The sequence below is a fragment of the Manacus vitellinus genome, unplaced genomic scaffold (assembly GCF_001715985.3).
Source record: "Manacus vitellinus isolate BGI_N305 unplaced genomic scaffold, ASM171598v3 scaffold_3_pilon, whole genome shotgun sequence".
NCBI lineage: Eukaryota > Metazoa > Chordata > Aves > Passeriformes > Pipridae > Manacus > Manacus vitellinus.
The window spans coordinates 39,042,075-39,055,798 of NW_021940535.1; the positions used below are offsets into that span (position 1 = coordinate 39,042,075).

Here is a 13,724-nt window from a genome sequence, read left to right on the forward strand (position 1 = left end):
GTGATTCAAATTTGTTACTTACCTTTGATCTTTTAAATTTAACACTAAGAGAAGAAATTTTAAATGTACAAATATCTAAATTCTCTTTTAAGTCCTTGGGCTGCTTCTATTTGTGATACCTTTTTTCTTTTTCAGAAAGAAAAAGTCTTAAACCCAGTAAATAGAAGCTCTCAGGAGTTTGAATTAAACTAGAATACAGAAAACTGCAGTGCATCAGTTCACCTGCTACTCTTTCTGCATAGACAAAATACAAACCCATAGTTAATCAGAGTAAGGACATAGTAACTCCTATGGGTAATTGTAAAGGTAGCCCCATACGGAAAAAAAGGAAAAAAGTGCCAGTATATCAAACTGCCAGCCTGTTATACCAGGGCAGTGTCGGTCCATTGCTACTAGTTTACTGCTAGTGGCTTGCCTGGCCTGGGGAAGCTTGTGCATCTAGGATGCCAAAATGCTTGTAATAGGGTAAAAACCAAGAGAGAACCTAACAGACTGTTGCTGTGTTACAGGCACAGAATAGCCCACCAGTGTAGTTCCTACTCAGTGGCCAATTACAAGGGCTGTTGCATTCATCTGGTGAGTCACTTAAATATAATGAGTGTGTAACAAGCTGAGATCCCCTGATAAAACTCCTTTCTGGGTTTGTGGAGATCCTTTAGAAGAACTACCATTCTTGAATTTACTTTGAGATGGAGAGCCCAGCACAATGTGGAGAGTATCAATTACTCACTCCTTTCCAATGCTAAAAGTGACCCTTCATAACAGAGAGCTTTCATCGAAGGTTTAAGCAGTAGAGCAAATGGCTTTGGAAAAGGGGAACTAAAGGGGTAACAGAAGTCAGCTGTGATCTCAGGCAGCTGCTAGCATTTGTCAGCATTGTAGTACAAGAGTGTTATTAAGGAGGAATTGAAGTAGGATAGTGCTACAGTTTTCTGGGTTTTTTTGGCTGCTCCTTCAAAGCAGAGAGGAAAACATGTTTTGCCTACAGGTACAGTAATGGATGCCAGCCCTGTGAGCTGATCAGGATTAGAAGTAGGTCTCTTGCTGCATAAGAAATGGTATTAGGACTGCTGTGGGTCTTGAGAGTAAAAGCAACTAGCATATGTTTGATGTGATTGAGAAGGGGCAGCCAGTGTGTGGGTTCAAGGGAATAATGGCATGTTCAGAGATGGTTGGTTAGGGATAAGTACTCACCAAGGCCAAAAGAAGAAGGTGTTGCATTAAATCCTGGGTAAAATTAAGAATGCTGAACAATACATGTGCACTGCTGCATCTGGCCTGGAGCGAATCTGCTGTGCTGTTGCACTGTTGTATCTGCTCTTTGGAGAGAGAAGTTTAGCAAATTAGATACTTCCAGATGTTTGCAAATCTAACTGTGGTCACAAGGAGAGCCTTAGAATTCATGAAATATGTATAAATTTTCCTCACAGATTCATAAATGAACAGTGACAGCACAATTTACATATGTGTCAGAGAATAATGAGTATAATTAATGCCCAAATCTTGTGTGGCTTAGTAGTCTTGGATCCTTCACTGACCTACTATATGCGGAAGAATTTCCGATGATGTTGCCTTTTCAACATTGCATGTAATTCTAATAAATGGTGAAACTCACTAAAGTGCATCCTTCTTTTTAAACAACAAAAGCAAAATCCTCTGCTTTGTTATATAATGTCCAATCTATGGAGTATATTTATCTAAACCAGTCTCAGCATGTCCAGTTGCCTTGAGGAAGGGAGATTTTTTTCTGCTGTGGAATTGAGATGCTAATAGTGCAATTCTAGGTTGCAGTGTGGTTTCTACAAAAAAGGAGCAACCACTGTCCAAAGATCCAGGTATTGTTATTTTCCTTTTGTTTTTGGAAAAAAAAAAGGCTAAAATATTTTACTGCTGTTGCGTAGCTTAATTGAATGAGGCTTCAACTGTTTGAGAGCTGTGAGTCTGGGTGATGTAAAATATGAAGAGAGACAAGAAACTCCAGGAAAAACAAATACCACCCTGCTCCCTCCCCCCCTCCCCAAAAAAACCCCAACCAAACAAAAAAACCCAAACAAAACCCAAAAACCAAACAAAAAAACCTCAAGCCTACCAAAGCAGACTGGGCACAAAAAAGCAAAGCTTAGAGCAAGGTGGGTAGTTCTCCCCTCGTCTCTTGCTGAGATTTCCAGCACCATGTCTGAGTCCTGATGGCTGGCAGTAAAGCAGTTTTCTCTCCATTAGCTTGATCTCTTTCCTTTCTCATCTAATGGTGGTGTCACTCTTCATGACACCTCTCTGGGCGTGGAAGAGGGAGAGAGGAGCTGCAGTCAGTGTTTCAAGGCAGCTAATGCTTGTTCTTGAGCAAAGACGTTTGGCTGAAAATATCTGCAGCCTGCAAAGAAGGCACACAGCCTGAGGAGTTCCTGATCATGCAGACTAGTACATCTAAAATTTAGTGAACAAATTCATGTCATTGCAGCTGTTGGGACTTCAATTGTTGAATTCAATTTGACTGAAGATTTTGTATTAAAAAAAATAATACTGTTGTTGTACATCAAGAAGCATTTGGACAAGATGCTCAGGCACACAGTGTGAGTCTTGGCGTTGTCCTTTGCAGGGCCAGGAGTTGGACTCAGTGATCCTAGTTAGGATATTCTATGATTCTGTAAGGAATGAGTAGAAGTATGAAAACTAGAGTTGTTCTTGTTGCTGTGATAGTTTTAGCAGGAGTGGAAAAATCCAAATTCCACTAACATAGTGGAAAATAACTAGTCTATTTGGGTTTTATGTCGGGGTGAGGGTGGGGGGAGGAAAGCTGTAATTTGCCTAAAAATTATTAGGTATTTCCAATTGACATATATAGAAGAAAAATTAAACAATTGAAAATTGCTTTTGCATATTTCTCAACATGGGTCATTTTTCAGTAATGTGTATGGTTATAATTGCTCCATTCAGACCAACACTGAATATTTTGATCCATTACGTGTCTGAATCAGTCTTGATTTCTCCATTTCTAAAGTATCCCTCTTTGCTTCCCAATTACAACAATTTTTCATACTTGAATCATATCCTATTTTCTCAAGACCAGAGATGTGTGACTACAACTATCATTTGATGATTCAAAGTTTTACTAAACACTCATAATTTCTCTGCATGAGGAGTATTTCATATTACATTGTGGTTTGCACAGTTCACATTTTTTAAACAACTGGTGAGCATATGTTATGGCCCACCTTGCTGGAGAATACTTACATACAAAAAGCTGGTTCTGAATAACCTCTAATGATTTTTGCCACCATGCGGTAAAGCAGAAGTCGAGAAGAAATATCCTGAGTTTTGCCATTCCGCTATGTAATTAAATAGCATGTGAATACTTTGCCTTTCACATTCTAATATTTAACATCATTTTGCTTTCTGTACGTTTTACTTTTTATCACAGTTTTACTAAAAAGTGAGGTTATTTAAAAACAAAATAAAACAAACCACCAAAGCCCACATTTGCATAGGTTTGGGTTAAATCCGAGATAACCAAACGTCCTTTAGCTTTTGTGAGGAATAGCATCAGTCAACATAAGAGTGCGTGGGCTAAGACTTGTTGCTTTTTGCTTCAGACACTTGAGGATTAAACACTTTAATTCAAGTGTGATAGACAATGTAGTTTTGCTGGATTTGCTCAGTTTACATGTTGGGTCTCTTTATAAAAGGGAGTGACTGAAGGCACTACAGCAGTAGGAAGAGGGATCTCATTCTCCATTGGGCAGAAGGGGCTGGAGGCTGCAGACTTTGGGAGATGAGTACTATAGTAAGGAACAAGGAGCTGGGATGTGCAGAAAGGAGACAGCCAGGTGTCAGTGGTGATGAAAAGTTTCCTGGGCTCCAGAAAGAATGTCGGCATTCGTTGCAGTTCAGAAAGGTGCTGACTTTGCTGATACCAAACCCTGGAAGTATAGAACTGCCTTGCACAGACACAGTGAGCAGAGAGAGATTTACAAAACACTTGAATTTCAATTCTATCTGATCTAGTCCTCTGAGTTAATCATTCCAGTAGTTTATTAAAAGAAGGGGGGAAAAAAGAAAAGAAAAAAAAAGAGGCTTTTGAGTTTAGCATCATTTTGGTTCTTATAAAATTATCTTTAAAAATGTCCTTCTTGCTCATTAGGGCCCCATGACAGAGTCTGTAGCTCCTTTTGTAGTCACCAGAGAAAAGCAGGCATGTCCTAGAGTTAAGCTAACTTGTCAGTTAGGCTGACAAGTCCTGCATGCTCCTGCAAGGAGAGGAACTGCCTTTTGGATGAGTGTGTTTCAGCTTCACTCCTTTTGTAAAACCAGCCTTTAGACAAGCCCCATTGTTTGGATTTGCACTTCCACAGTCATGCTTTTAAACTCGATAGGGAAGATTTCTATTGCAGTAATTTAAATTACAGTGATTTATACTAAATTATTGTCTTCATGTAGAAACACACACATAAAATGAATTATGTGTATTGTGGACACGGTAGTACTTGGAATTACTGTCTGAACCCTGAATCACAGAGAAATGGTGCTACAAAAGAGGAAGGTGCTTTGAAATGTTTCTTAATTGGTGAAGACAGAACAAAAGCAATGAGGTTCTGAGCAGGCAAAAAAAGCTGTGAGGTGCTTGCTGTTACCACAGACTGCCCTATTTACTTATGAGATTCTGTGTTTTCTAGAGCCTCAGCTAAGTTTGCAGCAGTCAGTAGAAATACTTCTGTTGGTATTATTGATCCCAAACTTAGGCCCTGGTTTTTCTCACTACCTGAGTGAATGTTTCTGATCTCTAAATGTTATGTTTACCACTGCTCCTTGTGTATAATAAAGCAATGAATTGCAACTAAGTTTTCCCTATCAAAATGTTCTGTCTTGGTAAGCTGCCTCTTGCATTTGCTCCAAGAGTCCTAGGCTCTTTACTGACCAGCACCTTAAAGTTTTGTATGTAGGTTAGCTTCGATTTTCCAAAAGGATCCTTCCATTTATTTGATTTTTAAAAAATTAAAGCTGTGTTCTGGTGTTGCCAGGCCATGAAGCTATAGTTGAAGCTCCTTTAGAATTTCTGTTTTAAATATGTCTAGATCTCAGTTGCTTTACAGAGCACTATTTGAAGTCATGGCTTGGTACCACTTCAGCTATATAACCTTTTGAGGAGGAGATGTGGGCAGGCGATACATTAATTTCTTCATTAGCAACTTCATGGGGAGGTAAATCTATTATAACATAAAGAACGTGAATTATGGGGTGGTGCAATATGAAGTTTACTTCAGGATGAGCTAGCAGGGGAATTCAGTTGTGCTATGCCCAGTAAACCTTTTTAACAGCACCGTCACCTACTTGCTTTTTTTCATTCTACTAGAGACAAAACAATATTACAAATTTTTTAGAACAGAAAAAATCCTTCTTTGAGGGATTAGTTCTCTTTGTTCTTGTGTATGTAAAGCCTTGGTAGCTTCATTCAATTATGCTGAGTTTGAAAAAAGAAATTTAGAAAAAGGCAATAATGGCAGAGTTGTGGCTTTTCCATTTTGGCCACGATGTGAGGTGGGGATATGTTTATTCTGACTGAGAAAGATAGGAGTCCATGAAGGCTGGCATTGCATAAGATGAAACAGGCAAACTTTTCCTCTGGCTGTCTGTCTTGTCAGTGCTTGTGCGTGGCAAAGAAAATGGGAAGTTAAAAGCCAAACTGAAAGGGGAGAAGTCAGAAGCAACAAATAAACACCCGTGAGGCTCTGACTAACACAGCCCTGGAGGTGCTAGATGATACAAGAGAGCAAAATCATAAATACCACATGGTTTGTCATCACTGAAGCTAAATAACTCAGGAATGATATCTGTTTCAGTGATACATTTTGTTCACGCTGAATTGAAAGCAATCAACTTTACCTAAAAGCATGGAACATTGCTATGGTTTCTTATGGTTATGGATTGTCTTGTCCAGTTGTTAGGAAAAATAGGAACCACAGTGCACATCTTTCTGCCATTTGAGATGAAATTAAAACCACGCTGTGTGGACAGGAGCTGCATATTAAAGCATTTGACCCATTGAAGAAAATAATTGAGTTCCCTGTAAGTCTTTACAAGGACCTTGAAGTATTTGTGGTAGGTCTTAGGTGCTCCCAATTGAATGTGCTCTCTGGCAGTAATAGTTGTGAAGATACATCACACTGTAGGCAGAGAATAGGAGTTAATATGGTCACAGCTGATCCTGAGAGATGGTCAGTCTATGGAGTTCTTTCTTGGAGACAGAAGGCAAAGAAAGTGACTCTGGAAATGGCTATATCAGGTAGATTCTGTTCTAACAGAGAAGATCTCTTTTGAAAAGTTGAAAATGGAAAGAAATTTGAGTGAAAAAGCCCCAGAATCATTGCGTTCCCTTTCCTGAGAATAGAAAGGATGATGGAGCAGCAGGGTAAGGATAATAGGTTAGGAGAGTATGCTTTACCTGGCTTGGGGTTCTGGTAGGTACCTGTATTTAGGAAAAATAATGTAAAAATGAAGGAAAAGTGCCAGGATAGCTGGCAGTTATTGAAAGACATTAAAAACACAATATCAAATTAGCTGATGCAGAGAAAAAAATAGAAGTGCAGTAAGAGGCGAGAATGCATCAGAGTCTACTTCTTTTAATATTTCAGAACGCCTTCAAAGAGGAGAAACAAAAATGCTCAGCTAAGGCATTTACGGATAACCTCTGAGGGGCTAATGTGGAGAGTGGTAAAGAAAAGGTTACTAGAGAAATGAGATACAAGAATATTTAGTGTATGTCTTTACAAAGTGAGGAAAAATAATGACCTAGGGAAATACAGACCAATCTGCTTGACTTTGATACTCACAACAATTTAATAGAAACCATTGTAGAAATACCCAGAACCCAGTAACATGATAAGTGGTTGATTTGGACTGGGTCAGAACAAATAGTATTAATAAAATCTCTTTGTTTAACAGGATAACTGCTGTAACAAGGGGAAAGCAATAGATGAGATGTGTCTTTTGTAAGGATTTTATATGGTCCCATGTGACATTCTTAGAGGAAAATGTGGAAATACAGAAATTTCACATAAACAATAAAGCGAATAACCTCTTTCTCATAAAACTGGACTTAGTTTACTTTTGGGCTGGGAGAATCTCAAGGTGGGCATTTGCTTTTGGTCTGTATCCTTAGTAGTAACTTGAGTAATGAAAATGTCCACAAAAAAGTTGAAGTGGACACCTAGTTTAATTACAGGCACATTAGAGAATAGCATCAGATTCACAGTTGTGAATACCAGAGGAATTTTTTTGAATCACAGAAAGGTGATTCATACAAAGTACTGCTATCTGTAGGAAGAATAAATGGGGCATACCTGACCATGCTGTGGTTATACAGAAAGAGATTCTCTGCAAAGTGGAGATTGTTCTGTTCAGCTTTTCCCAGTGAAGACAAGACTTCCAAAGGAATTATCTCTGGAATCTGGGGGCAAAACATGTCACAAATGTCAGTAGCAAATTGGAGGCAATCTAAATTGAGAAAACGTGGCTTATTTCAAAATATTACATCAACTAAGTTTGTACAGCCTAAAAAAAAAGGAGGAAAAATGATTTATCGTGACAGTAGTCTGACAGAGATGATGTTAAAGAGAAAATTATGGTAATTTGTTATCAGATACTACTGGAGGGGAGGGCAAAAATAATGCAATTTTGTTGGAAGCAAAAATATTCAGGTTAGATAGTAGGAAAAATGCTCTATCAGGCTAATGAAACACAGAAACAGGCTACTTAGAAAGATTGGAATCTCCCTCAGTGGAAGACTTTTAGGAGCGAGTTAGACAAATATCTAACATGTCTGAAAGTACCAGGTCTCTATACATTACATATGCAGTGGACTAAGTAATTTCTTGAGGTCCCTTTTACTCCTCTGCTTCTGTAGTTTTATGATGATGAAACAGCAGCAAATAAGAATCTTCTGTTCTTACAGCAGTCAGTAGTACAAGGAAGGTACAGTCAGCTCAGAGACTGTCAGTGCTGCTGCACTGCATGCTTAGGGGAACAGGTCAGATTATTGATCTATTCTAAGAACAAGAAAAAAATTAGAGATTAGTGTCTGACATGGTTTTAGCATTCTTATGTGTGATAACATTAAAGCAATGTTGAACTTTTTCATAAGTATGATTGATGCATGCCATAAGTTGTGCATATGTGATGTGTTGCCCAGTCATTTATGTCTGTGCAGCCTGTAAAGATAGGGAAGGAAGTAATTGTAATTGAGCCACTCTTTGCATTCAAGCTGCTGAAGATGAAAGTACCTTAACAACTGCAGGATGCAAGCAAACATTACCTGACAGCTTAGTACAGATGTATAAGTCCAGAGCAGCTGGATGATTAAAGGCTGTAATGGCCCCAACAAAAGCGCAATTGAGAGTTTTCTTGAAAGGGAAGCTCATACTGAATGGGCATCAGAATCAAGAAGAGCTGAAGAGGAGAAATGTATCAGCTGGGTCAGATGAAGAGTGACTAAGACCTAAAAAGAACACCAGCATGATTGTGATGTGATAGCAATTTTAACTGACATTTCATGTGTTAGGATAATTTTATTTTTTTTCCCTGAAGTTAGCATACTAATAGCTCAGTTAAAGTAGCACAGGGTTGTGGCAGATGGGTGGGTGGAGGACTGCATGTCATCCCAGTATGAATCTTTGCCTTTTTGAGTGCCAGAAAATCATAAGGGAGGAGCCCTTTACTACTACTGTAGAAGAGTCTTAATCACCTGTTTTGATACAGCTATGTATGGCCATCAGAGCTATAGCTCTCTAAGGGAGGTTTTTACATGGATCAAGCCTTCTGCAAAATTACTCTTTCCATTGGTTTAGGCATGCAATATTTCCTTAGTTCTTTGCCACTCTTTCTTCTATCTGAATATCCAAACTAGGAACTGAATATTTTAAAATTCAAGTATTCTGAATCATATAGAAGTACATCATGGAAGGGACCTTTGGAAGTTATTTGGTCCAGCCCCCTGCTCAAAGATTATTAATTGCAATGTTACAGATTTGCCTTTTCAATTCAAGTTTGAGTATCTCCAAGGCTGGACATTACACAGACTTACTGTGTGATCTGTTGCAGTGCTTAACTCAGTGGGAATTTTTTTCCTTTATGTCCAATAGGAATCTACTATCTTGCAGTTGGGAATTGTTGCGTCTCATCCTTTGCTGTCTTCCACTGGGAAGATGTCTCTGTCTTCTCCACCCCCTCTTAGGTAGCCTCAAGGGTTCAGTTTACCCTCCTTTTAGTTGCTTGTTGTTGCAGGTAATCTTTGCATTCTGTTAGTGCAGGCACAGAAAATACTGCTGGTAAAGAAAATACCTGTAAATCACAAGAGAACAATAGAAGAAGTGACATGTGATCATGTACAAAGTTAATCAAGATGACATTTCTAAATAGCTGCCTTGTGGGAGGATCACTGTTATCTTCCCTTCCTGTGTCTGATAGGCTGGACATCATAAGAATCTGTCCCATTAAATTAAGTATATTCAAAACTTAAAAGAGGGTTTCTATCTGATACAAGCCACAAGAAATGCATCTGTGTATGCAATAGAGAATGTGTGTGAATGTGTGAGGGTTTTTTAGTGTGGGAGAGAGAAATAGAATTATTACTCTCTCCTTCCAGAAGAGCCCCTGTCTCACGACAGGTGAAAGGTCATTTGATTTGGTGAGTTACTTTGATCTTTAGAGTAAGAAGCCGCCCTGTAGCAGAGCTCAGATAGACATGTAGCTTCTCCTGTATGTCTGTGTCCTGAGTTCTCTGTTCATTTGTTGGTCTCTGCTTATAGTGCCCTTTATCACGGCATTCTGAGGAGACTTTACCAAATGATGCGGAGTAATGACACAGACTAATTAGTTATTTGGTCATGTGAGTTCACAATCCTTGCAACAAAATAATAGCTATCAGCATCTCCCTTCTCTAGATGCTCATTGAAAACTAGGAAGATCTTTTTTAAAAGTTATCTCTGCCTTCATGATTTCTTGGGATCCAAGCATTACAGGTAGCTTAACTCAAACACAGTAATTTTGGTAAGAGGCTACACAGTTTTTTTAACGTGGGCAGCATGCTACTAAGAAGCAGCAGAGATCGTAATTATAAGCTGCAATATTTAACAATACCCAAAGAAACTTTCAGTCTGACAGTACTGCTAAATAATGTTTATCCCATAATCTCTCATTAAAGGATTGTATAAGTTAAGGTAATGTGATTTTTTTAATTATTTAGGTTTTTTTATTCCTTTAAGTTTCTACGTCATGGGCTGGATCCTAGTCAACATTCCCAATAGCAATTTATCTCCCCCTCTATTCAGATTCCCAAGCAAGCGTGGTCCAGCACTGCAGTATTGTAACTTTCTGTAGCTTCTTCTTTTGAGAGGGAAGAGAAGAGCCTGACTCATTATGAGAGGGACTTTTTGAGGTGTTTGTGATACATTTCCATTGAATACACATGCTATTTGATACCCTGAGTCAGGAGAAAGAATCACCGTTTCAGCTTCAATTATGTGCATGGTTATAGGGACATGTGGCAGCTTCACCTGCAAAAAATAGACAGTAGAAGTAGGAAATTGGACCAGATACAACATTTTACCCATGAAGATAAAAATAGAACAAGGTTAATACTAGCCTGTGTCATCCTTGTCGTCATCGTTCCCCCCTCTCACCCACACAGCGTAGAGCACGCACATACAGTGTCTGCCATAATCTCCTTTTCTAATTGTGGTTGTATTCCAATAATCCCTTTTCCTCCTTATAGCTGCTTGCATTCTAATACCTAGCCTTTTTTTCTCTCTTCCTCGTATACTGGTGGTCTCAGAAAAGTACTAATTGTCTGATATAAGTAAAAGTACAACTCTTTAACACAGAAATAGGAAAAGTTGCCCTGTGTGTATGCAAGAAAGTATGTCTATGACATCTTCAGCTGAACTCTGTCTAAGCAGCCACTCTGCCTTGGGAATTGGTGGAGGATTTCCACAGTGATATGGCTGACTTCTGGGTTCTTTATTTCAAGACCTGTTTAGCTGACCTTTTACATACCAGCTTCAGTTTTGGTTCGGTTTAAAATAATCAGAGTTTTAGTATCTTACATTACCTGATATTTTAGATAACCGTTATCTCATAATGCAGATATTTATCTCATAATAGGGATTTATATATTATGAGAGTAGTAGAAAAATTAGTTAAAGCAACATGTTTAAGAACGTAAAAATTAACAATGCTGACCGAGGCAAATAAATTCAGTATTGGCTTTACTGCCTAAACATTAAAAAAGGTGGTTTCTGAGATACAGTTTCTCCCTTCATCTGCCTACAAAGAGAATATAGTTCTTTCTATGTTGTTTTTTTTACCTTGAACAGAAAGGCTAATAGGCATCCAGTTCTGTAAAGAAAAAAAGAGGATCCATCTGTAAGAAGCAAAACTTAAATATTAGATAATGAAGAAAAATTATTTGAAGAATATCATATGTGTAATTTAATTCACAGTTGATTTGTTACTAGTTAGACAGTTTCAGTGCCTTGAATTAAAGTGCATTAAATTAACCAAAATTGTTATAATCCATTTGGTTTGATTAAATATTTTGGCAATGTGGCAAAATTAAAGCAATAGAGACCCTGAAAAGATAATGTCATTGTAAAAAAATAACTAACTTGAAAAAGTCAGTGGAGAAGGCAGACCAGCATCGCTAATGACAGTAAATGAAATCCTGCTTGGGAATCTGATCCTTATCCAGCAAAGCCCTTAATCTCATCATTTAAGCATACGAGTTCTTCTCTCTCTAAGCATGCACATTGTCCCACTTAGGTAAGGGTGAGGTTAAATGAGTTCCAAGATTGTTGCCATAGAGCTCAGCATCTGTCAGACCAGAGCCCTGGCTGACCTGATGAGGGAACTCATCTTGCAGCAAGAGTTATGTATTGAATGGTATTTGTGTAGGCATTCATGTGGTGCCAGTTCAGTGCAACTCAGGGGTTCCAAAGGTAATCAGAGAATTATTGTTATGTTTGGGTACAAAGGGATATAAAATGCTTTATACTGTAAGGTGCGAGTCTTTTTGTAATTACAGAAAAAAATGTAGAGGCATAGAAGAACATATTAAAAATATACAAAAGATTCTGATGTCTGGAATTCTGCAGTTGAAAGGTTTTATGGATAAATTATGCCCCAATTTAAATATACTTCAAAAGCAGTGAAAAGGAATTACTGTTTTGTGCTGCATTTTTAAAGTGTCTTACATGGGTATTTAGTTTCATGTGAAAATCTACTGGATGATACAGTATAAAACTTACAATATGTTTTACTGTTTTATCAGAAACAGCTATGCCTTTACATAGGCAATGGCTCTTCAATCAATGAGTATTGTCAGGTGCATTATGGATAGTTTAAGGGCTTAAGTACCAATTCCATCTTTGCAGGCATGTAACAGCTATAGAGGTAGTCACTAAAGTTTCATTGTTGCTTCTTTCTGTGGAAAAATTTTAAATGATAAAAATGAACATACAAAGTACTGCAGGTCTAAACTAATCAGCTGGCAATGTGCACTCACTATCCTTTTCAGAGAGCAAGGCCAGACCTGTTTTTCCCACATGTACAGGACAGGATGAGAGTTTGCAGGAGTCTAGGTGGACCTTAGACAGGAGAGAGGATTGTCCCGAGTAGTTTGTGGCTCTGCATCTGGAACAAGAAGCTGATAGGGTTGATGCTACAAGAGCTGTAGTCTTACACCAATGGCACACTTTGTTTCAGTGGGAGATGAGACCTTTCTTTCCACAGTGCTTCATCATCTTCTGTGATGCCCATCCCTTGTGTATCACATCTTTCTACACTAGGAGTTAAGTGCTGCTGGGCAAAAAGGGCATCTTTCCCCTTGGCAGGGACATTTCTCTGCTGCCTGCATTCTGATACCTTAAATCCATTTTGTGTTGTATGTAGCTTTTGTACCTGAGAATTGATGCTGTAATAATCTGCATTACTGGTGAGATGCACATGATGAATATCAGAAGCAATTAGTGTGCCCCACAAAACATGCCTTCACAAAAAATTTATTGCACTGTAAGCTGTTTCTGTCTCAGTGAAAAGCAATCATGTATGCAGGAAAAAAAAGAGATAGACTGCTGCACTTGCGTTTGGACACGAAGAATTAAATATAGAAAGTAGCAAACAAGAATTGGCAAAAGTTGCTGTGTATGTTGTTTGTATAAATGGTAGACGTTAAGGACAAATTTGTGGATTGCCAGTTTACTAGGAGATCATTTGGCTGCAGATACAAAAACTACTGAAAACCAGGTGGCTACTCCAACACTCTCTAATTCCTTTCTGTATTTCCTTGATGTTTTGTAGCTGTGCAATGGTGGATCCGTGACTGATCTTGTGAAAGGATTTCTGAAGAGAGGTGAAAGGATGAATGAACTTATAATTGCTTACATTTTACGTGAAGCTCTGATGGTAAGATAAGCTTTCAGTGAAAGTCAACATTCAGCTCATATTTTTTTCCTTAAATGGATGAAGATAGTCCCCCCTAATATAGATCACTGTCTTCTGCTATAGCAGTGTTTATTGAAATCAAGGTGATGTGTAATTCAGGTGGTTCTTTTTGAGCAGGCAAGGTAAAGAACAGTTAATCTGTTTTTTTCATTATTAAGAGAATGAACCATTTCTGACTATTGATCAGTTTTCTTAGTAAATACAGTTAAGCATCAAAATTGCTTTTCTTTTGAGAA

The 13,724-nt window shown here is 38.3% G+C and overlaps 1 protein-coding gene across 4 annotated transcripts in view; it reads left to right on the forward strand.

The window, feature by feature from the left end:
- The window catches only part of MYO3A (myosin IIIA), a 119,966-nt gene that overhangs the window by 18,704 nt on the left and 87,538 nt on the right, over positions 1–13,724 (forward strand). For all 4 annotated transcript variants that reach the window (XM_025895441.1, XM_018075901.2, XM_025895440.2 and 1 more), the window contains exon 4: positions 13,345–13,449. In XM_025895441.1, the coding sequence (XP_025751226.1) occupies positions 13,345–13,449 (105 nt within the window). The remainder of the gene's footprint in view (positions 1–13,344; positions 13,450–13,724) is intronic.